General features: G+C 39.6%; 1 protein-coding gene across 1 annotated transcript; it reads left to right on the top strand.

Annotated features, from left to right (window-relative positions):
- Window positions 1-6342: 6342 nt before the first annotated feature.
- Window positions 6343-25633, top strand: LOC111973567 (coagulation factor XIII A chain-like). Its single transcript, XM_024000945.2, has 14 exons — window positions 6343-6484; window positions 8983-9165; window positions 11276-11524; window positions 13759-13871; window positions 14024-14131; window positions 14572-14743; window positions 18319-18466; window positions 18999-19108; window positions 21208-21296; window positions 21482-21644; window positions 22289-22567; window positions 23008-23168; window positions 23647-23783; window positions 24052-25633. The coding sequence occupies exons 1-14, from the start codon at window positions 6343-6345 to the stop codon at window positions 24191-24193; spliced, it is 2196 nt and encodes a 731-aa protein (XP_023856713.2). The 3' UTR covers window positions 24194-25633.
- Window positions 25634-25748: the final 115 nt, after the last annotated feature.

The following is a 25748-nucleotide window of genomic DNA, read 5'->3' as shown; positions in this document are numbered from 1 at the left end:
ACAGACAAACCTCACCCAGAGAGCTGTACATGTCAGTGTGTGGTTAGACAGACGACTCACCGCAGAGAGCTGACATGTCAGTGTGTGGTTAGACAGACAAACCTCACCCAGAGAGCTGTACATGTCAGTGGTGTGGTAGACAGACAGAACCTCACCCAGAGAGCTGTACATGTCAGTGTTGTTAGACAGACGAACCTCACCCAGAGGACTGTACATGTCGATGTGTGGTTAGAGACAGACACTTCACCCAGAGAGCTGTACATGTCAGTGTGTGGTTAGACAGACAACCTCACCCAGAGAGCTACATGTCAGTGTGTTAGACAGACAACTCACCCAGAGAGCTGTACATGTCAGTGTGTGGTTAGACAGACAGAACCTCACCCAGAGAGCTGTACATGTCAGTGTGTGGTTAGACAGACAGAACTCACCCAGAGAGCTGACATGTCAGTGTGTGGTTAGACAGACAGAACCTCACCCAGAGAGCTGTACATGTCAGTGTGTTGGTTAGACAGACAGAACCTCACCAGAGAGCTGTACATGTCAGTGTGTGTTAGACAGACAAGAACCTCACCCAGAGAGCTGTACATGTCAGTGTGGTGGTTAGACAGACACCTCACCCAGAGAGCTGTACATGTCAGTGTGTGGTTAGACAGACAACCTCACCCAGAGAGCTGTACATGTCAGTGTGTGTTAGACAGAACAAACCTCACCCAGAGAGCTGTACATGTCAGTGTGTGTTAGACAGACAAGAACCTCACCCAGAGAGCTGTACATGTCAGTGGTGTGGTTAGACAGACAAACCTCACCCAGAGAGTGTACATGTCAGTGTGTGTGTTAGACAGACAGAACCTCACCCAGAGAGCTGTATGTCATGTGTCTGTGTGTGTAGACAGACAGAACCTCACCCAGAGAGCTGTACATGTCAGTGTGTGGTTAGACAAAGAGACAGAACCTCACCCAGAGAGCTGTACATGTCAGTGTGTGGTTAGACAGACAGAACCTCACCCAGAGAGGCTGTACATGTCAGTGTGTGGTCAGACAGACAGAACCTCACCCAGAGAGCTGTACATGTCAGGTGTGTGGTAGACAGACAAACCTCACCCAAGAGAGCTGTACATGCAGTGTGTGTTAGCAGACAGAACCTCAACCAGAGAGATGCGCATGTCAGTGTGTGTGTTAGAACACCTCACCCAGAGAGCTGTACATGTCAGTGTGTGGTTAGACAGACAGAACCTCACCCAGAGAGCTGTACATGTCAGTGTGTGGTTAGACAGACAAATCCTTAGAATAGATCATATAGATACAATAGAATGCCATTCCAGTCCACAGCTGAAGTTTTACATAATATGTTTATGCTCCTTGTTCTACAATATCTGTGGTTGTAGTCTACACACAACTTATTTTAATTTGCTAGATAAAGTGTAGGCATGTCTTTAAGCTAATAAATATGATAGCCTACTGTCTTTACAGCAGAAAATGTTTTATTCATTCATTAGTCCAAAAATAGATTTTTCAACTGTTCAGATAAAATAGTGTAAAAATCTTTAATCAATGACAATATGATTTCATTTGATCACTTAGTAGTGACATTTCCATTTGACCACAACTGCAGTTTGAACACACAGCCTCTGCATTAGGGGTATGCTGATCTTTCTGCTGTGCCACAAAGTCTGTCCCATTCACAGAAGTCCTCTGTTCTCATTACCTGTAATACATYTCTGCGTTTAGCAAAAMAGTGCCATCTGCARTTCWATTTTAGTTATCAGTTGATTTGACTATTCTCTCAACATTGATTTAATTTACTTATTTCAGCAATTTCAAGGTTTTCTGAGTAGTTGTCTACTGTTTGTGTGGGATATTATTCTGTTTTAATGTTACTCCTGAATCACTATGATACATATAATAGTTTTTTTGAGTGTATTATATAAAGCTGAGATTTTCCACATGTAAAATTATGTGTTTTTCCTGTAAGGGACCCCCTCTCCCCTAGCTCTGGCCCCAAGTGCTGATTTTTCTTTCAATCGTTCAAAATGATCAATATGAAAGATTAGAATTCAATTTACTCTGTCTACTAGTAACCCAAAACCTACACAGCATATTCTCCAGTATTAAAAAATGAGAAATTAACACCGAGCGTTAAATCAACACTGAAAGTGTTGAATCCGTCGACCCATATAGACAACAGAACAGTGTTAAATTAACATACCGCTTAGTGTAAAGCCTTGTTCAAATATTTCCCAGAGTGCCTTGGCTTTCGAGCAAATTGTAGAGTTACCATCTATGCCTGTTTTTGTTAGTACAGAGACATGGTTGTTGCATTTATCAATTTCTGGTCCTATAAACTTCACCAAGTGAGGTCGTAAGCAAATATGTTATKATTTAAAAAAATAACTCATACAGATCACTTTGAACCAATATCACACCCTTCATTATGACATTTCCCAGCATGCTCTATTGCTRTGTTTCAATATCTATGTTTGTGCATTTACGTTGATTCATTGATTAATCTTATGCTACACAAAGATAGATACAACTAATATTTKTAAACTAATCCAATCTGTTAGTTGAATTTCTTGCACCAGTTACTGAAATGTTAGTTCCATTTTAAATGCCTTAGGTTTAAATAGTCTCCTCATAACTTGACTTCGTCTCTAACAACACCCGTGCCAATATATCCTCCAAACATTGARTTCGTCTCTAACAACACCCGTGCCAATATATCCTCCAAACATTGGATTCTCGGGCATTATCACTTAAGAAGGCCTAGGTTGTTGTTGTTTTGGTCCTGTATGATGGTGATGAATCCAGATTTCCCCCTTAGAGCTTAATAATTGGTTTATTTCAATAGTCCCAAATACATGGTTTGCAGATGTTTAGTAGGTGTTCAACTAATTGTCAATATTTCAACTAACMTTCCACTAACCCTAACCTTAACCCTGCCATCTCTAACKCTAAASCTAGCCATAACTGGAGCCAGCTGTTGTAWKTCAGTTCCATTTGGTAGTTTGAGTYTCTGTAGATGGGACTATCCAAATAAAGTGTAACCTAGTAAGGTTTATTCAGTTCAATTCATGTCCTTTGTGACCATACTATTGATAAAACATTTATATTTGAYGTGAAAAAAATCTTATGAAAGACAGAATTATGAATTCAAAASAGTTTTCATTAAGGTCAGAACAACCTCATCTCAGAAATCTCCTGTCAGCAACGTTTTTCTTGGACTTCCCCTAAATGACACAGGATGAGAGTGGGCACTGACAGGGGCAGGTTTTGGAAGGGGAACTCGATGGTCTATATAAACACATGGGCGACATTCACTTGACATCTGTTGGCGTGACTCTTCCTCCAACTGCATCTCTACCTGAGCTTTTGAAGGTGAGTAGGAATTCTCTTCTCAATACTTTGTGGGTCGGTTTCCTGGACACAGATGAATCCTAGTTCTGGACAAAAAATATATGTCAAAGGAAATTCCCCACTAGGCATGCTTTTGAGTCAAGGACTATGCTTAAAGCTGTCTAGGAAACTGGCCCTATTTTGTGACTGAAATGTGCTTGTAAATCTAATTTGCGATCAAAGATGCATGGCTGGATATATATTTTTGTCATGTAGCTGGATCACTTGAACAACTTGATTGCATATTCTTGAAGGAGAGAAATATCACTATTTGCCATTCACGATATTGACATGCTGTGTTCAAGCTCTCCATCATGGTTTCCTTAACAGTCTATCTTTTTTCAGAAGAGTAACACTTGACATAAACTTTTATGTTACAAAGGATGTATAAAGGATTTATAAGGAGCTTATAAACTGTTAAGCCTTTTTTAACGATCTAACAATGTTTAATAAATATAGCAAACAGTTAAGGCACATTTATTTATTTCCTGAATACTGAGCCTATACTGRTCTGGCTGGCAATAATAACATTATAATCACTGCAGTCATTWAGGCTGGATTGGAACGAAGACACAGKACTTCACATYCTGGTCTTCTTAAACCGATACTAASAGGAGACTACGTGCACCTGCATGCTAAAATAAACTTGATTGCAACGAAAAACCCACACGAATAAACCAGGGATTAAGCTGATTTTACGTTGATACCAGACAGCTGCAACTTTCCTTGTCTATGCTCTCTATTCCCGCCTCCAATGAAATATCAACCTATCAGGAGCATCGAAAACCGTAAGGCTGATGAACGTCAAATACTTATTATAAGAATATAGGAGTAGTAGGACTATACTTTATTCAAACGTTTCATCTTAAATGGCAAAATAATACATGTGTTCCATTTGAAATAACTTTATTAGCCTACATTTTCATTTGATAAAAATGATAGATTATATAACTCATCACTATTACTTGATTAATTTACACATTTAAAATGTTTAAAGTGCAGGSATATTTCCCCCGTCTTAATAAGAAACTACTGTACTTTTTAAAGACAAACTGTAATTAATGGATTAGATAACTTGGAAATGACATGTGGGGTAAACTACCACAGTAAATGTACCATGGTAAATGAGGAAAAACATTATTTGAGTTGTATGGAACGATTGTCAAATAGATAAATTGCACATAGTCTGTTCAAAAAGTAGGATTAATTTGTTCTGATGATAATACTCACCAGAGGACTAAATAGTCCTGAAAAATGTTGCCACCAATTAGGATTTAAAGATTAACCTCGACATCCGCTTTAGTGAGTGATAAATCGGTGTCCAATGATGGTTGCAATTGAGATCAGCTGTGAGGTTTAATGAAATATTACGCTGGTTCGTTGCAATAGGCTCGCAAGCTCACTATTTACCAAGCACCAAAATAATAATTACAAAAGGTCAACCTTTGRGTTATAACTGTTTATTACAAATGTATAAAATATGTAAAAACGAATAAGGAACCGTTAATGTAACTACTTWTAAACCCTTTATAAATTAATGCATTAACGTAAGGTGCAATCTTTGGATGTGTTTAGTTTATGTGTCATTCTTTAACGACAAAACATAATACGCTAGACAAGGTGGGATCTGTTGGTGTCTGCAATATGAATTATGTGAGAAACGGCGGTGGAAACACCTCAATATGCAAATATTGACTGATTTTTCAAAATCAAAAACAATTTGATCAATTTACCACAAAATCGTTTTGTTGAAATATCAAAAAAAAAAAAGGATTTGTTGAGCAAGAGCAGTAGCAGCCAGGGACAGTGATGAGTAAATAATTTGGTGACGTCTTGTGGTCTTAATGTGAATTACAGGGGGGGGGGGGGGAATACCCCAGGGGGCTAGTTACCTCCTAGTACCTTATATTGTGATTTCCTCCTACTACAACTTGTGAAAGCTTGCAGTTTATTAGGCTACAGATGAAATAAATGATGATCTTGCTGTTGTGTCCATAATAATCTCATCATGTAGGCTTTACCCGCACTGTATCTACAAGCTGTTGACTAGAACACACGTGACAAGACCAGAGTGGTCATTTTTCATGACAAAACCAACAGTTGAGTTGAAAATGTGATACATGGGAATTCAACCCCTTAAGTCATTTTTATGTACACTACATCAGCATGCTAAGTCTTTTATCTGCAACAAGTCAATTTGATGGAAAGTGGGAAATTGTGTGGGAAATTGCGCATATGGTTCTTATGCAGATTTTAGAATATTCCTATGAAAATCTGTCGCCAATTGGATGGAAACCGAGCTGTTGATAACATCAAATCAGATGTATCATGTTAGCTCATGAATAGTGATGTGCCTGTACCAGTGGTTCCAGATTATTGTCCATCCTGAAATATTTCAATGCATTTTGACGTACTCTTGTGTATATTTCACAGATTCATTTTTTCCCATGACTTATGCCATGTTAATATGATATCTAAATGTGAGAGTGACTAACAAAATCAACGGGGGCCCCCTGGAAGTCAGGTACTCTGGGCACAGCCCGGTCGGTAATTTGGCCAGGATTACTACAAATMTACCTAGCAGTAGACTAATATACCAATCTAAAACATTTGAACTGACATGGGTTAATTGATGCACTACCAAGTTTTGAAATTGCACCTTGTGAATTCTGATATCCTAACTCTATACAGTAAAGTTCCTGTGAGTAAGCACTTCACTGTTATTCTACATAAAATTTGATTTGTTTGGAAGTTGAGAACCCGACTGAGTTTCGATTMATTAATTTCTAAAACATTTTCCAGGTCCTGGGTGCGGCCCTGGTTGCAATATGTTGTGCAATTATAGATACAAGCATTTGCTGCTTGTAAATACAGTACATATCTCCTTGACCACGTTTTATCTTTTTTTGATCTACAGAACAGCAAAAACAGTTGACCCCTGCTTTCAACATGTCTTCCTCTGCACACTGTACCGGGACCAACTTCCCTGGGCGCCTGAAAAGTCCCATCTGTAGCTCCAACGCTGAGCAAGATGACCACCAACTTCCCAAGTTTGAGCACTTTGGGGAGGCTGTGGCAATTCCCCGTGGCCGTGTCCAAGCTGTCTCTTATACACATCTAGATGTGTATAAGAGACAGGTGTGTGTGTGTGTGTGTGTGTGTGTGTGTGTGTGAGAGAAAAAGTGATTAAGTGATTAATCATATGTAATCAGATTAAAATACGCAAAAAAAAATCAACATTTCTTACCCCAGTCCTTGACTGTCTATGATAAATGAGATCAACATACATTACAAAGCAAATTCTTCAGTGTTAAAAAAATAGAAATTAACACTAAGAGTGTTAAATCAACACTGAAACCATTGAGTCTGTGGACCCATACTGACACCGGAAAAGTGTTAAATTTAGAAACTGCTTAGTGTATAGTCTTATTCAAATATTTCCCAGAGTGAACTGGGTAAACTGTAGAGTTTCCACCCATGACAGCATTTTTTATTTGTTTTATTTAACTTTTATTTAAATAGGCAAGTCAGTTAAGAACAAATTCTTATTTACAATGACAACCTAACTCCACCCAACCCTAACCTGGACGACGCTGGGCCAATTGTGCACTGCCCTATGGGACTCCCAATCACGACCGGTTGTGATACAGCCTGGAATCAAACCAGGGTCTGTAGTGATGCCTCTAGCACTGAGATGCAGTGCTTTCTACCACTGTGCCACTCCGCAGCCAGATAGATGGTGAGTGACAGATAGATGGTTGCTGCATTCATCCACCAAGTGAGATCCTAAGCGAATATTTTACCATTTTAAAATATGTATATATATATATATATATACTGTATATATATATATATATGTATATATAAAGCAATACAATACCATTATGTATTTCAAAAAGCTTTATTTTGAGCGCCTAGTTTTATCCTAATACAGGGGCCTGAAACTCATAACCATGCACATCATTATTATATTTCCCAGCATGCTCTATTGCAGGTAGACTTTTTCAATTGTTTGTTTCAGTATCTATATTTGTACATGATTGATTAATTAATTAATTAATCTTATGCTACTCAAATAGAAATGACAAACATTTTCTGAACTAATCCAATATTACTTGGATTTCTTGTACCCGTTACTGAAATAGTTGTTCCAATTTAGTTGGTTTAGCTAATCTGGTAAACGTACACATAAACTGTCAATTTTACCAGTCATCCGCAGGACTGGTTGCGGGTGATAATGATTTGAGGAGCTGGRTTTCCTCACACTGTCTCTATTCTAATAGGAATTACGCATAAACTTGTACATTTGCATAATGTGATTATCATGTCTGATATGGCCTGTGAACGAATGATGTTACGTTTGATACAGTTAACTTAGGAGCAGGTTGCCGATGCCTGCATAATTGTGCATCATTTTAGAAGAAAAATGTCATCAATGACGTCTGAAGCTTTATTTTGTCGAACAACTACCTGACATGGCTACAGTGAGCACGTGCTACGGCGCCTCTAGCCTACACTGTYTTGATGAAAGCATCTAGTAATYAACGTATTTTCAACACAATTGGCTGGAAAGCCTCAATGCTTCAAGAAGCTTTGTTTCCCCATCACTACTGTAAACCATGAGTTTCAGATGTAGATTTGTTCCTAAAGGGGTACAAAGGGGTTCTATCTAGAACCCTCTATGTAGGGTTTTTCAAAGAACCCCCTGTATATGGTTCTACCTTGAACCCCCTATGAAGGGTTCTACCAATAACCATTTTATCATCTAAAGGTTCTTCCTAAAACTGTCTTCCTCGATCATCTAAACTGGAACAACCATCTCAGTAACCGGTGAAATAAATGCAATTACTACCAGATTGGATTTGTTTAGAAAACTGTATGTAATTTATCTTTGTGTAGCATAATATGTATCAACCAATCAATGTGTATGCAAAAACACATTATAGGAAAACAAACAATTCTGAAAATATTACTGCAATCAAGCATGCTGGTTAATATTATTTACTGCTATATGTAGAATCKTTCTGGCCTTCTAAAGTACCATCAAAGAACCCTTCCCGGCAAAAAAACTGTTCTTAGGATGTTGAAAGTAGTTGGTAGAACCCTATCCCTCCACAAAGAAACCCTTTGGAACCCTTTCTTCTACATTTAGTACATAAATGGATGAATGCAACAATCATGTCTCTGTCACTAACAAATACAGTCATGGGTGGTACATCTACAATTTACTTGAAAAGCAAGGCACTTTGGGAAATGTTTGAATAAGGCTTTACACTAAGCAGTGTATTTATTTAACACTGTTCTGGTGTCTATAGGTCCACAGACTCAACTGTATCAGTTTTGATTGAACACTCTGTGTTAATTTCTTATTTTTTAATCACTGGAGAATTTGCTGTATAGGCCCACAGGTTTGAGTTATGTTCGGCCGAGGTGGTCAGCAGAAATCCGTGTTCCCATTTTGACTTCACACTCAGACCTGACATCCTGAAAAGCACCCTTTTTACCCAAAAAGTTTAATCCAAAAGATGTTAAGTTTGTTACCTGGTTGTCTAAACATCATTATTTTGCTTGTGATCTCCTTATTTGCAGCCTCCCTGGAATGTGTGAGAGTGGACATGATGCCAAATGAGAACAAGAGCGACCACCACTGTCACTTGTACGGAGGCAAAAACAACATTCTCATCGTCCGCAGAGCCCAAGAGTTTCAGATGACCCTCCAGTTCAACCAGCCCGTAAATCCCAGTGACAAATTCCAGGTTGAGTTTTACATTGGTAAGACGTTTTTWCACATTTCCACCAATGTAGTGTACATTCCTTTCTGCTGGTTAAAAATGTCATTACATGCATTGCTTGACTTCAATGACGGTGATGTATGAATTACAGTATTCAACAATTGGTAATAGTTTTAATGGGAGGGGTTGGTGTGTTAGAGGTGAAGTTGCATCTCAATACTAAAATTGTTCCTCTCCTAGTCTTCTCTCTGTCATCTGTGTTTAGCCTCTGTAGCCAATCAGAAACTCTAATTAATAAAAGTGCCAAGTTGAAAGAAAAACWGATTATTGACATATTCCCATCTAAACATCTGTAACATCTGTTGATAGTAACCTTGGGGTGCCTCCCGATTSTCCAAACTTCTCCCCAAGTGTGCACTTGCACACTTCCAGTCATGGATTTAGGGAGTTTCCACTATTGTTGAATCCATGACAGAGTGTGCAAGTGCACACTTCGGAAGAAGGGTGTAGAATAGGGACGTGTCCAGGGTCTCTCTCACACATTATACTGAATGCTTACATCATACTCACAGGGGAATTGCTGAAAATATATCTATGTGCTCGATCCAATCCGTATTGCGGAAGTTCCGATGTATAGAGCGATTGAAATTTAAAGGTAATTTCCAATTGAGATGGCAGCGTTTACTGTGAATGCASTCTCCACAAACACAGGAACATTGCCTTTAAATTTAAATTGCTCTATAACACGGAACTTCCGCGATACGGATTGTATCATGCCCTAGGTCCTTTAGTGTCAGCTACAAAACTGCAATATGTCAATTAAGTACAAACAAAGCTGTAACGACAGCAAAATGACTGCTTAATAAGTATGACACCATTTTTTWAAATCTTCAAACGACTTACTTATGCCTTGAAAAGGCTTTCATGCTCAATATATTTTTATCTCCCTGAATGTGGTGTTGTCCTCTTACATCTGCTGTGAAATTCTTAGTTTACTGTGTTCAAAAGGTTTTGAGAATAGGGCATAAAAAAGCACAATATTACACTAAATATCCTTTAGCCTACATTTATTGGATTTGAGAGAGTGGTTGAGTGATAATTGTGAGGCACATCTAAAATAATGGTGCAAATGGACATGCATCATCCTTGTTGAAACTATGAGAGTGTTATGAATGAACATACAGTATGTGAATTGACATATGTGCAGCTACAGCAGCGTACTAGTAGTACCCTAGTAATCCATCTGCAGTTAATGGTTTGCAGTGGTGTAAAGTAGAAAATACTTCGAAGTACTACTTAAGTACTTTTTTTTGAGTAGCTGTACTTTACTATTTATATTTTTGACAACTTTTTACCTTTACTCCACTACATTCCTAAAGAAAATAGGTACTTTTTACTCAATACATTTTCCCTGACAGCCAGAATTACTCGTTACATTTCAAATGCTCAGGCGTGACAGAAATATGGTCAATTTCACACACCTATCAATGCAATGTGTTGTCATCCCTACTGCCTCTGATCTGATGGACTCACTAAACACAAATACTGCATTTGTAAATGATGTGTGAGAGTTGGAGGTGTGCCCCTGGTTGTCCGTAAATAAAAAAACAAGAAAATCCTGCCGTCTGGTTTGTGTAATGTAAGGAATTTGATGAATAGCATTTACATTTTACTTTTACCCAAGTATGACAATTGAGTACTTTTTCCACTACTGATGGTTTGTTGCATTCCAGGTCACCTTTATTGCAGTCGCTCTGCACAGACTACCACCAACAGTATCTTCTGTAATGTTGTGATATTGAGCAGACCTCGACTTGTGTTGGTTGATGTGTTGTTAACTCAACAGTTTTTTTGGTAGCACTTCATTTTACAAGTACAGAAAATTACCAGGTATTTATCAAATAAATGTCATGGTAACACAGTAATTACACAGTAATAACTTATGATTTACTTGCTTTGTTTCTTCAAGGCTCATTAAAACAATAGCTACTTGGTACCATTTGTTAGCAACTGAGGTTAATTCTTTGAAGAATGTACCAGAAAGTATCGATTGTTACCACATAATGTCATATTAAATACTAAGAGTACAGTGGAAACATGAGTGTCTACATGTGTTGACGTTTCCCCTGTCATGTCACCTTCTCCCTCAGGTCTTGATGCCGACGTGTTGAATGGCACAAAGATCATCATCTCCTTTGACGGCTCACAAACTGGGAATTGGACCGGCCGCATGCTACAGCAACAAGGGGATGAGTGCGTGGTGGGCATCACCCCTTCTGCGAACGCCATCATCGGAAAGTACTACACAACTGTGGCGGTCATCGGTTCCAATGGAGTTTCAAGGACACAGAAGGACTCTGGAACAGACTTCTACCTCCTGTTCAACGCCTGGGCGTCCAGTGAGTGGAATTTTTGTGGATTTTTGTTTGTCTTCTGAGGACTGCTTAAGATAAGATAAAACATATGCATTATACACCCCTTATGGGGAAAAACGAATGATTTCACATGTGGAAAATCACATGAATTTACTTGTGACATTCAATGTGAAATTGTGTTTTTGAAACAGTAAACGTGATAATATTTCACATGAAGTTTCACATGTGGATTCAAATTTTCACGTTAATATTTTACATGAGATTTCACAGGTGATGCCTCTCCAAACAAAAATGTGACGTTAGGATAAATACACAAACTGTGTTTTTAACATACAATGTAAATAATTGACACTTTCACATGATTACATTGTGTATGTTTATACAGTAATTATTATTCAACATGTCCTCACCTGGGATATGAACTCGCAACCTCTTAGTTGAAGGTATTCCAATATTCCTGCTACYCCACCACGTCTGTGTCAGTGACTGATTTAACCTGTATTCCAACTATTTGGACTTGAGTAAATTCAATCTCAGCTTTGTCAAATTAAGAAAAAGCACTAAAGAAAATCTTTATATTTACAATAATAATATGCCCCACCAACATAAAACAACTATACAGAAAACCAACTCACATCATCAATGATCAGAGAATATTCAGATGGAACTCATGTGCAGAGATGTATTATAGGTATTGAAAGTGTAGAGGAACGATATAGTACAGACTTTGCAGCGCAGCAGATTGATCAGCGTACCCCAAATCCATTGGTTGTGAGTTGAAATCCCAGGTGGGGTCATATTGAAAAGTCAGTACTAAGTGATCATGTCACATGGAATCATATTATCACTCATTAAAGACTTTTTACACTATTTTAGCTGAACATCGTACCACTTACTTTGAAAGCCCCATATCCTTTCGTTCCCCAATTTTTTTTTTAAACGTGTGGAATTGCCTTTTCACTTGTGAAATAGCTGTTTTCACATGTTTAGCTGAAAACTTCACATGTAAAAAAAAAAGAGACACCATATGTGAAACTGCAAATGAAAACACTGCACCACCTAGAGTTCACGTTATCATCACGTTTTCACATATGAGAAAAATTACATTTTTTCACGTCACGTGAATTGAAGATTCTAACTCTCACATGTGGAATTGCATTTTCATATGTAAAAAACTTTCACTTGAAAATAAAATTAGCATTTTTGTATGTTGAAATTTTGCATCCCCATGTTGTCACATTTATTTCACATGGTATCATGTTTTCACAAGTGAAGTTTCATGTCATCACATGTTGCTTTTACATTTGGCCACAAGTTATCACATTAACTTCACCTAAGATCACATGCAACCACATGAGAAACACATGTTATCAAGTGTAATTCATGTTGGTTTTTCTSTAAGGGACATRATTAAAATGAACACTGACTAAATAGGTGTCAGACAGCTATGGYACCGCTCAGTAACATCCCAGGGAATTCGCTGCCCCAATGCATGTGTCATTTTTAACATGCTTTAACARGCCGTTTGGAGGATTCGTTGAGTGGAACATCAGCTATATGAAAGCTAAGACTTGGACACAAGTATTAAATGATGAACATCAATTCTCATCCTAACATTTGTCCCCCTCCCACTAAGAAATGTTGTTGTTTCATAAATTGACAAAYTACACTAAACTTGTTTAGGAACAAAACATTTGGGAAACAATTKAATGTTTAATTCGTTGACTCATGATACCAAAAAAATCTGACAGTGATGAGATACTGTAGCCTGCATGAAAAGCATGTTTTGATTCCCAAAAGAAAAACATGGAGTTACTTTTTTTCCTTTTCTTTTTGTTAAAGCTCCACAGCGCTGGAGCAGGCCTGGCTAGCATGCATGCTACCTAGCGCGGTCATGTCACTTAAGTCCAGCGATAACTTCAGAAAACAGGTTCCACAGACGTTAAAAACGCTCAAAAACACAGCTGCCACCAATGTAATGTGCCGTTAGGAGGGTTCAGATAGTGGAATATCAGCGGTGTGAACGCAAAGACTTGGACACCAGGCGGCGCTCAATAGGACGTGACCTCCTTCCAGGACATGCGACCACCGTCTCAATTAGTTCACGTGACACAAATGAATTTATAGACACAGGTCAGGCATTAGTAATCAACAAAGAACATCCAATTCTCATCCTTACAATTCTTACAAGTCACATCTAAAGTAACAGATGACCAGATTCTGGTAATGAGGCTGCAATTTATTTCTGATTTCTTTAGATGATGAAGTGTACATGCCCAATGAGGAAGAGAGGCAGGAGTATGTGATGAATGAAAATGGCTTCATATACGAGGAGGAATCAGGTGGAGGAAGGCAATGGTATTATGGTCAGGTACAGTAAAAGACTACACACACATGCCCCATGCACACACACTCACAGATCAAATACCTTAATATCCTCTATACTTTACACACACATGTACAGTACAGTTGTGTCATTATTGTTCCTTTTTTGAGGCTGGAGGCTGTAATTCTCTCTTGTAGTTTGCGGAAGGGATTCTTGATGCCTGTTTCCAAATCTTGGATGACTCACACATGCCTCTAGTAAACAGAGGCGATGCTGTCAAAGTCTGCAGGATAGGCTCTGCAATGGTGAGTGATATTTGCACACTACACAAAATCCAGAACTAAGAAGAGCCAAGTGCTTTTCACAACCACAAGACATACCAAGCATTTAACCTCTACTTCAGTCTGCGTTCACAGAATGTGATTTGCAGTAGATCCTATACATATACAATACATATTGAGTGAGATATTGCCTCATTTGATTCTTTTTATATAATATTTCAAGAAAAAGTTTGAAAAAAAGTGTATATTTGTGTCTACATTCAACTGGTAAAAGTTAACTGTGATATGAATGAAGGGAAACAATGACCCTGGTACCTGGCCTTAATTAAACACTAAATTTCCTTTTGCATGCTTTAATCAACTTACTCTGAACATTTCATTTCAAACTAACCTATCCTTATGCCTGGTGRACTAATCTCTTTGAGGGGTGTTTCTATATATTTTTCCATTCTTTGTGGAACCAGATGAACTCCCAGGATGACCGCGGGGTCTTGGTGGGCAACTGGAGCGATGACTACTCCCTTGGCACTGCACCAACCTTCTGGATCGGCAGTGACCAGATCCTGCTCCAGTACGTCAACAAAGGGCCCGTCAGCTTCGCCCAGTGCTGGGTCTACGCCGGGACGTTCAACACCTGTGAGTGCCTGATCAATTTCCCTTTTCATTTTCAATGTCCACCCCACAACATAGGTCATGTGTCTTCCAAATGACCTGTGATTTGCACTGAGGGATTGATGGTCAATAGAAAACAGGCCCATCCAGTTATAAACTGCAGTTTTCAACTAAGAAAAAGTTGCCTTTTTTAGTGGGTAGATCAGCTTTAATATTGCAGATGGATTGTGGTTTCCATCAATATAATTGTCTGCATCATTTCCAATCTCCCTTGTATATATATTTTCCTTTATTATTTTCCCGTAACCATACCACCCCTTCCCTAATTGGAGTAAACTAATGGACACCAACACTTAGGCTTCTYCTTCCAGCTTGTACATACTATATACATTTTACGGATACAGTATATTTTAAAATAGTTYTCTTTTGATTGTGTAATGAGTATGATGGGAGACAGAGTGCTGGTTTCAAGCGCAGGGTGCAGCAGGTGTTTCTTTAGTACAGGGCCACAGGAGGAGGCAGGTAGCTGGGTCCAGGTACAGGTAGAAGGTCATACACAGGGAATCCAAAAAGGTAACAGTACAGGCAGGGGAAAAGGCTACTGACGTAGTCCGGGAGATCAGGCAAGATGTTGATGATAGGAAATCTGATAGGCAAAAGTACAGGCAGGGAATTGGCAAAAAACTTCATTAATGAGGCTGGCCAAAAACGAATATACACGGGAGGACTAATATGGACATAACCAGAACTCTGAATAGAATGTGGACAAAAAGACAAACAATACCTCACAATGATGCGGTGCAAGGACCGTACTTGTTACAGAATAACACCTCACCTAAGGGAAGCATCAGGAAGTGGAAAAGTGGGAAAAAATGCAGGTCATCTATGCACTTATATAGTGAAATGAGGAGACTTTTCCCGTGGTTCATTTTCATGCCACCAGGTAGACTATACTCCTGTTGTAAATAGAAGCAATGTGCTTAATATTAGYAAATATAGTAGGCCTAGCCTATAGAAAGCTGATGGGATCCTCCTCTGTTTTCTCATGCAATTGTATAGCCTATAGAAATGTTGCGCAACATGAGCTCATGGGCTCTCATGAAGTGTTTGAGTAGATTTTCGATTACATTTGCATTGATTAGAGGGACAATAGAGTGCTGAATACCAGGGAGTTATCAAGTTTGGTAGGCTACTAATGATCATCAGCATCAGAGCTTGGAGAAGCCTAATTACCGTGACTAAACGGTCACATGGAATTTGACTGCCATCTTGACTCATGACCACCGGTGTGGCAGTAATATGGTCACTGTAACAGCCCTAGTCCGACCATATTCTGTCCCCTATCAACACTTTTTAAACTTTTGCCAGTGAGAATGACATAAGAAAGTAGTCAAGACGACTAACTTGATTGAGCCTCAGCCATGTTTATCTCACTAGGTCAGGATATTTAAGSTTCCATATATCCACTAGTTCCAATARAGTGCATTCTGAAAGTATTCAGACCCCTTGACTTTTTCCACATTTTGTTACGTTACAGCCTTATTCTYAAAWGGATTACATRGTTTTTTCCCCTTATCAATCTACAAACAATACCCCATAATGACAAAGCAAAAGCAATTTTTTTGAAATCTTAGCAAATGTCTAAATATATATATATATWTTTTTTTTACATAAGTATTCAGACCCTTACTCAGATGAGGAGCGTCGCTGCACAGCAATTTTCAGGTCTCTCCAGAGATGTTCGATCGGGTTCAATTCCAGGCTATGGCTGGGCCACTCAAGGACATACAGAGACTTGTCCCGAAGCCACTCCTGAGTTGTCTTGGCTGTGTGCTTAAGGTCGTTGTAGTTAAACATTAAAAACGTTATAATTTTTAGGGAAAGCTACACTAAATATATTCACATCACCAAATAATTGATTAAAACACTGTTTTGCAATGAAGGTCGACAGTAGCCCCAGCAGCACTCTGTCGGGTAGCACCATGGCACAGCTAGCTTCTGTCCTCCTCTGGGTACATTGACTTCAATGCAAAATCTAGGAGTCTCATGGTTTTCACCCCCTTCCATAGACCTACACAGTAATAATGACAGCATCTGTAGGACATCCTCCAACCTATCAGAGGTCTTGCATCATGAACAGGCATGTAGTCCACCCAATCAAAAGATCACAGAATGAATCTAGTTCTAAAAGTATAAGCTACAGCTAGCTAGCACTGCAGTGCTAATGTGGCGGGTAGTTGACTCAGAGAGAGAAAAACAATAGTTGAACAGTTTTGAACAAATTAATTTCTTCCAACATTAAGAAGAAGCAAGAGAGAGAGAGAGAGAGAGCTATATTTGGTTGTATTGTTTCTTTACTTTCACCTTCCCTTGGCTAGCAAATGCAGCTAGCTAGTTTAGCCTACTCATACACCCGGCTCAAACAGAGAGGGATGCTATGTTAGCTAGTTGGCTATGGCTATCCAACACTAGAACTCTTTTGGTTTTATCAATTTATTGCCACCGGAGCCCACTGGTGTAACTACTAAACTGCTTTCTGACTGTACACTGTACTGCATGATTGTAGCMGGTTTACTAATGCGTTAGTTCTATTAATTCTAGTTGACTATGACATGACAACTWCAGTATGTAGGCTGTGTATAGCGGTTAGCGGTCGTGATATGGTTTGGCTTGGAAAGGTTTTTTTGCCTGGTCACAGACCGCTGATGTATTGTGCACTGGAGTCCACAAGGGAAGGGAAAACGTGAGAGGAGGAGAGCGTGTAGATAGTTACGAGAATGTATTATATATACAACAAGCAAAGTGATCATGCTGTTTTTATGTGGCTGCTATGAGAGTGAACTGTTTGCGTGTGATAAGAGGTGTATTCATTCCGCTGATTCTGTTGAGAAACATTTCTGAAACGGAACAAAACAGTGGTAAACATATTACACCCTAGATCAGCTAGATGCTGTGTGCAAGGCGGTATTGAATGTGTCACTGTCTGTCACCTTGATTACTCAAAATTCTCCCGACCTGTGCACCTACGTTGCAAACTTTCATTCACAGGCTAGGTTGTAGGAACCTCATGATGGGTACAGGGAACATTTTTGTATCTTGTAGTAGCCTAAACCTACCGCTGTTACATTGAGCTTGGTGAACAGAATATGAATGACTGTCATCCAGTATGCTGTAATAGAAATAAGGCCATGCTCATCAAAAAAAAAATCATCCTACATCAACTGAAATGGCACCGACAGCCACTGCCATAGATGCTAATGCTAAACCATAGCGCAATACACAAATCCAGGTTTTCTGACTAGTCTGGAGCATAGGCCACTTTCTAGGTATGCATGAGATGTAGAAAATGTGTAATTAAGTTGACTAGTCCCGTTGACAGATAAAAATAGGTAGCAGTTTCCTCAGACAAGGCCCCGATGCTGTGCAAATAAAACACACTTCTGAAAGTTATATTCATAAATCTACTCTAATCAATTGATTGAATACATTTAATGTGTTAGTTAAACATTTATTAATGTTAACAATTGCATGTTAATTAATATATGCTTATTTTGAAGTGTTGCCTAGCCTCTTTAATGGTGTCCCCTCCCCTGCCCCAGTCCTGCGGTGCCTGGGCATCCCTGCCAGGGTGATCACCAACTTCAACTCCGCCCACGACAACACAGGGAACATCATCACGGATCTCGTCTTCAACTCTGTGGGAAATCAGCTTGAACTGAACGAGCGCCTTACCAGAGACTCAATCTGGTAGTTATATCTCTGCTTCTCCATTTGTATTGAATGAAAATGAAATCCCAGAACGTAGGTTTCTATAATTCTATCTTTCAATGTACGTACTGTAAACATAGTCATAGTATGGTGGGGGGTGAAATGGACTAATGTCCCTGTTATCTTTATATGATTTTGTCGTGCTCCAGGAAGAAAATTGTTGTGCAGGATCCCAGATAGTGTACCTGAGTGGTGAAGGATGCCAGATAGTGTTCATGAGTGGTGCAGGATGCCAGATAGTGTACCTGAGTGGTGAAGGATGCCAGATAGTATTCAAGAGTGGTGCAGGATGCCAGATTGTGTACCTGAGTGGTGCAGGATGCCAGATAGTGTTCCTGATGGGTGCAGGATGCCATATAGTGTTCCTGATGGGTACATAATGCCAGATTGTGTACCTGAGTGGTGCAGGATGCCAGATAGTGTACCTGAGTGGTGCATGATGCCAGATAGTGTTCCTGATGGGTGCAGGATGTCAGATAGTGTTTGTGAAAGGTGTGCATTGTCTCCACAGGAACTACCACTGCTGGAACGAGGCTTACTTGTCCAGACTTGACCTCCCTGCAGACCAGAACTTAGGTGGCTGGCAGGTGGTGGATTCCACCCCCCAGGAAACCAGTGATGGTAGGAAAGAAATTAGGATGATGGGAGAGAGAGACCTAATTTTCACTTCAGTTTACACATTTTGTATGCTTAGAATGGGTGTCAAAATTGCATAATCAAATTAATGAAAACGCAGCCATTTAAGATATAGTGTGTTCCATGATAATTTGCATCCTTGATAACCGCTAGGCTAAATAAATACAAATCCTGAGCTATATTGTATGCAAACACATTACATTGTTTTATACTAATACAATTTCTCAGCGAAAGAGATTCTGTTTAACAAGTAATACAAAACAATCTCAAAAAGATAGGGGTCAAAATGATTGGCATCCCTGTTTTCAATACTCCAGCACCCTCCCATTGTGAGGATAACGCCACTGAGCCTTTTTCTGCAATGTTTCATGAGATTGGAGAACAAACACGTTGGGAGTGATCTTAGACCACCATTCCGCGATAAAGAATCTCTCCAGATCCTTGATATCTTTTGTCTGCGCTTATGGACTGCCCTCTTCAGTTCAAACCACAGGTTGATTTTGTTCTCAATTAACCATTTGTTTGTGGATTTTGATTAGTGCTTGGGGTTATTGTCTTGCTGGAAGATCCACTTGCAGCCACTATATCCAGAGCCATGTGTTTAGCGAGTTGGGACATTGAGGTTTCTGCATTATGATGCCTTCACATAACACTCAAATATTCAATGGCAGCCATGTCAGCTCCCGAATGAGCATTATGTAATAGGTGTAGAGCTGGTTGATGCTTCCAGTGATGGTGAGAGGGATGACAGTGTCAAACAGCTTGTGCTCCTTCTCTCTGCAAATCAGCTGCTACACAGGGACCATCAGCCGAGATGTATTGCGTCTCCCTGAKTTCTGCTGCTGGCGTCTGTGCTCTCTTTCAGAGGAAAGCTGGTCTGTAGACCTTACGCCCTGTCGCACTTACGCCCTGTTGTCCACAAGGAAACCTTTGTCCACCATTGTGGCCATCGCTGGTTTCAGCAGAGAAACGATGTCGGACTGCTTCAGGATCTCCTTCTCACTGACAGAGCCTCCATATAGGGCTGAAACAAAGAAATGTGTTAAGAAAGTTGCCCAATGTTGTCACGATGCAGCTCACAGTCCGCTGGTGGATGTTGAATCTGTGGGCCAGATCCCTCTGCTTCAGACTCAGTGAAAGATGAGTCATGAAAAGGAAAAACTTGTCTGTGGGCTGCAGGGATTGTGACTGATGGAAAAAAGGGATTAAGATGCATTACTATGCAAAATTAGAACTAAAATGATCAACCCTACAGATTGCAGATAAATATGGTAATTCCAAATCAGAATTACAGCTTCACCTCTGTTTGCTAGAGACATTTGTGAGTCATCAGTGCCCAAAAAAGGAGTCTCCGTCAAAGGTTGTGGGTCAACCAGCAGGACAACAACCCAAAACACACATCAGAAAGCAGCCAGGAATGGTTCAAGAAGAAAAGCTGGACTATTTTGGAGTGGCCAGCGTTGAGTCCAGATCTGAATCCCATCAAAAAGCTATGGCGAAAACTGAAAACAGCAGTTGGTGGAAGGCATCCCTAAAATATTGCGGAATTGGAGCAGTTTCCAGCAGATTGAGGAATCCAGTAAAAGATGCAGCAAGCTCATTGATGGCTACAAGAAGCATTTGTTGGCAGTTATCTTGGCCAAAGCCTCTGCAACCAGGTATTAGCTCTTAGGTGCTAATAATTTTGTCCATGTCATTTCACCAAATATTTTTTAAATTTAAACTTAAATTGGGAATTATTTATAAAAAAGTATAAGGGTGCTAATATATTAGGCAGCAATTGTACATGCAATTCTTAAAATTAATAAAAATGGCTCTGAAAAGCATTGATTGCATCTTGAAAATGTCCCAATGCCCTGATAATTAATACAATCCGTTTCCAATTGCATTGCTGTATTCTCCAAAAATGCTAGCCATTATATTCTATACAATACTAAATAACCAGCTAACAAAACATCAAAACAGTTTGGATGAATTAACAGCACACTGGGGAAGTCGAAAATAAGCAAACATTTTTGAAACGTGAACTATCCCTTGTAAAGTCAAACATACAGGGTCATGGGTTGTTGATATTGTTTTTGCAGGATATTACCGCTGTGGACCTTGCTCTGTCAAAGCCATCAAGGAAGGAATGCTCGGCTWTCAATTTGATGGCCCCTTTGTGTTRGCTGAGGTAAAACAATACGTCTTCTTTATGRTTGACCAGTAACACTTTGTTGAATGTTCAGCCATAATGCCTTCATCGTCACTCTATGCCATTATGAAGCAWAACACAGTTAGGTTTTATAACTTGCAATACATTTTATTTAATTAAAATCAATCBTAATATTCACATTTATCTCTTTCTTTTAACCTCAGGTGAATAGCGACGTTTACAAARACAAGCTAAATACACAAACTGGGAAAACTGAGTTACTAAGCGTAGACACAACTTATGTCGGKKWGAAACTCCTGACGAAGTCCATTGGTGGAAACAATTATGAGCCAAGGGACATTACAGAGACGTATAAATACCCAGAAGGTATGTGGCACCTGGACAATGGAGTAGGCTGGCAAGGGTGCAACTGCACGTTTAAAGTTTGTTATTGGCAGTTTGCAAAGTGTCACATGAAACTAATGCAACAAGAATGACTTTGCTATTACTGCTTTTCAAATTAATTTGCAAAAAGATAAACGCAAAATGCAACAATTTCCACGACTTTACTGAGTTACAGTTCATATAAGGAAATCAGTCAACTTAAATAAATGTATTAGGCCTTAATCTATGTATTTCAAATGACTGGGCAAGAGCGCAGCCATGGGGAGCCAGGCCCAGCCAATCAGAATGAGTTTTTCCCCAAAAAAGGGCTTTAATACAGACAGAAATACTCCTTAGTTTCATCTGCTGTCAGGGTGGCTGGCCTCAGAAGAAGCCAGATGTGGAGGTCCTGGGCTGTACAGTATATACAGTATATTCCTATAGGTGAAATAAAATTGCCAATGAGTTTCATATCAGTCCCATGTTTTTTTTTTTAAGGAGTGGGGCAGTCCCACTCCTTAAAAAAGTCCCACTCCTTGCTGCAGCGATATATGTGTTCTGAAGAGAGCGGTTTAGATCACTAGACAACCAGAGGCCACCAGTCCCATGTTAACTCTATTCCCCTCCAACTCCCCACACATGCACAGGCAGTAGTAAAGATYAGGAGACCATGAAGAATGCAGAGAGAACCTACAYGACGCATATGCAAMATGACGACGAGCAGGGRGTGSAGATGACGCTGGAGATCCCGCAGGAGCGTGTGAAGATTGGCCAGAACTTCCAGATGGCTGTGGTCTTCAGGAACCTGAGTGAAGACACACGCACCATCCATGGCTTCCTGGTCYGCTCCACCATCTACTACACCAACATCCAAAGGGCTCAGTTCAAGCAGGAAACCTTTGACGTCACTCTGCACCCCATGGAGAGTGAGTAGAAACCAGGGTGACCCTTTACATACGTACTGTACTGTAGGTCTTTTTGGGCTTGTCTKCATGTATCACAACTTTGTATGATAGTKCTGCAAAGCTTTCAGACCCCTCCTCTGAAATAAAATCCTCAACTGCTTATAGAAAATGCTTTGCAGTCCTTTTACAGCTTCATGGCACCGTCRTGTTTCAGCYGGTATGTGTGTATGTATTGTATTGRAAGAGATTGTGAYGTAACYATGGGATACTCTCTAGTACTTACCTCAAAAGACTTTACAGGRAACAACCTGGTACCKAATGGTAAGCAACAGTGAATCCCAAATAATCKKAATATTAATTATCAGGTAATAATTWTWYAAGTTATGTTCTGCCAAACATATGCTCCTGTTGTTGATTSAATTTGTTTCGTTGTCAAAACTCTGTCTCCCTAAAACCAACAGCGTCGAGGGTACAGGTGGTCGTGCTGGCCCAGAACTACATGCCCCAGCTGGGTTGCCAATCCAYCCTCCGCTTTGTGGTGACGGCCAAGAGCATGGAGAACAACCAGGACATGACGGCCATACAGATAGTGAACCTGAAAGGCCCCGAGCTGGCCTTTGCGGTGGGTCTGGAAGTTTCATTAGTCCTCTTTTTTAGGATGTTTTTCCTTAGTCCTTTAAAGSGATAGTTCACCCAAATAAAAAAATAACATCTTGGTTTCCTTACCCTGTCAGCAGTAATTTGGTGACAGTGACCAGGTACACAAAACCAAATCATGGATTGCTCTCTTACGTTGTCCATAGACTGTTGACATGGTAAGGAAAACTGTCATTTTGTAATTTGAGGGAACTATCCTTTAAAGTGTTCCATAAAAGTATATGTGAAACATATTTCATTTTCCCCCAAGAGCTAATGTAGTAGTGTACCCAATTAAAGCCGTATTTGTGCTGCTGGAGTGCTGCATCTCTCCTCGCCTTTGATCAAGCAGCCATTCCGAAAAACATCCATGCTCCCAACGCAGGGGAGWTGATAATCTCTAGATTATTATATTTTCTTATATCACCATAGATTGTTGTGAATGGACTATCTCTATTGAACAGATCAGTGGACCAGCGAAGGTGAACCAGGAGGTATATGTCAAGGTGGAGTTCACCAACCCGTTCCCATTCAGCCTGCATGACGTGAGGATGGCCATGCAAGGGCCTAATTTTTTGTCATACCGGGAAAGGTTGTACAGGTAAGAGGATTTACAACTCCAAGTACTACATCATGATGATGTTCACACTTACATTTGTCTCACATTCACAAAAACAGATGTAGTCTGTTTAGTATGCCAATTTGTGTTGTGTGTTGTGTGTTGTGTGTGTGTGTGTGTGTTGTGTGTGTGTGTGTGTGTGTGTGTGTGTGTGTGTGTGTGTGTGTGTGTGTGTGTGTGTGTGTGTGTGTGTGTGTTGTGTGTGTGTGTGTGTGTGTGTGTGTGTGTGTGTGTTGTGTTTGTAGTTTTGAGCATCGCCTACCGGCGCCTCCATCACCTGGATGGAGTCCATTGTCCCTACGAGGTCTGGGAATACAATGATCTATGCTGTCCTGGACTGCTCAGTCCTTGGGAATGTGCAAGGCAATTGGGCCATCAGCATCCAGGCCTGAGCATTGCCCAGGAAGCCCTTCCCACCTGCTAAACGCCTGCCATCGACCGGAGAACCACGGATGAATAGAGGCTCTTGTGTAGATTTTAAAGGATTTGATTTCTGGATAAGCAATTCCATCTAGCCTATGAGAGGGTGAGGGCGAGCAAATAACATACCCCTTACGGAAAAAACACATGATTCACAGGTGAAATTTCCACCTGAGAAATCATGTGAAACCATGTTTTTTTGGAACACTGAAGTTTACATGTGGATTTTACATGTGATCACATAACCTTTCACGTGAATATTTTTCAAATGAGATTCCACAGATGATGCCCTGCAAACAAAATTGAGTCGTTAGGATACACACAAACAGTGCTTTTAACATACAGTGTTTTCAAAGCACATATTTGACACACATGATTACATTGTGTATGTATATTTATACAGTAATTATTATTCAACATGTCCTCAGCTGGGTTTTGAACTCACAAACTCTTGGTTCACGGCATCCCGACCTTCCTGCTACACCATCAAGTCGGTGTCAATTACAGATTGAACCTGTATTCCTACACTTTGGGTTTAAGTCAAGTAAATATTAGCTTTTTTTTAAATACACTATTATAAAAAAACATTATAGTTATCGTAGTGATTCAGGAGTAACATTAAAACAGAATAATATCCACCACAAACAGTAGACAACTATTCAGAAAACTATACTTATTCTGAAATAACTGTATGAAATATATGGTGAGAGAATAATCAGATTAACTAAAATAGAAGTGCAGATGGCACTCTTTTGCTAAGTGCAGACAGGTATTATAGGTAATGAATGTGTAGAGGAATGCTATAGACTTTGATGGGCAGCAGAAAGATCAGCGTAACCCAGAGGTTGTACATTCTAATCCCAGGTGGGGTCATATTGAAAAGTCACTACTAAGTGATCATGTCAAATGTAATCATGTTGTCATTGATTAAATATTTTGTACACTATTTTAGCTGAATAGTGTACCATTTACTTTAAAATCCACATATCATTTGATTCCCTTGCACAAAAATACATGCAAAATCACATTATCATCACTTAAACTGCATGTCGACTCTAAACATCCTGTGTAAACTTGCAGTTGTTGACGTAGTTTTTTCATAAAAGTTAACCCTTCACTAGTGTTACCAAAGACTCTCATGGATGAAAAACGTTCAAAAGTTATGATCTATATGAATATGATGGATAGAGTTTTTTATGCATTCTAATTAGATTACATTTATATCTCAGGGATTTCATTTGGTTTCGAATCAGCCGACTCAGATTCGGTTTCTGTTATTTTCGAAAATACAAACCTTTGCTGACTGTAAATTTCTCATACAATCATGACCTTCAATCTAGTCAACGGTCCAGTGATATCTGCAGTAGATTTTAATCAAGCAGAAAAGGTGCTGCATTTAAAGAAGCTATGCGTATTTGGGAAACAACGTGAAACATTTTTCTTTGGACTGGGATTTTGGTTGCCAAAACATTGCACTTCACCCAACTATTAACCTTCGATAAGTCATTTAATTGTATAATGTAAAAA

The sequence above is a fragment of the Salvelinus sp. IW2-2015 genome, linkage group LG14 (genome assembly GCF_002910315.2).
Source record: "Salvelinus sp. IW2-2015 linkage group LG14, ASM291031v2, whole genome shotgun sequence".
NCBI lineage: Eukaryota > Metazoa > Chordata > Actinopteri > Salmoniformes > Salmonidae > Salvelinus > Salvelinus sp. IW2-2015.
Note: the sequence above shows the minus strand (reverse complement) of the source record. Positions and strands in the feature narration are given on the sequence as shown.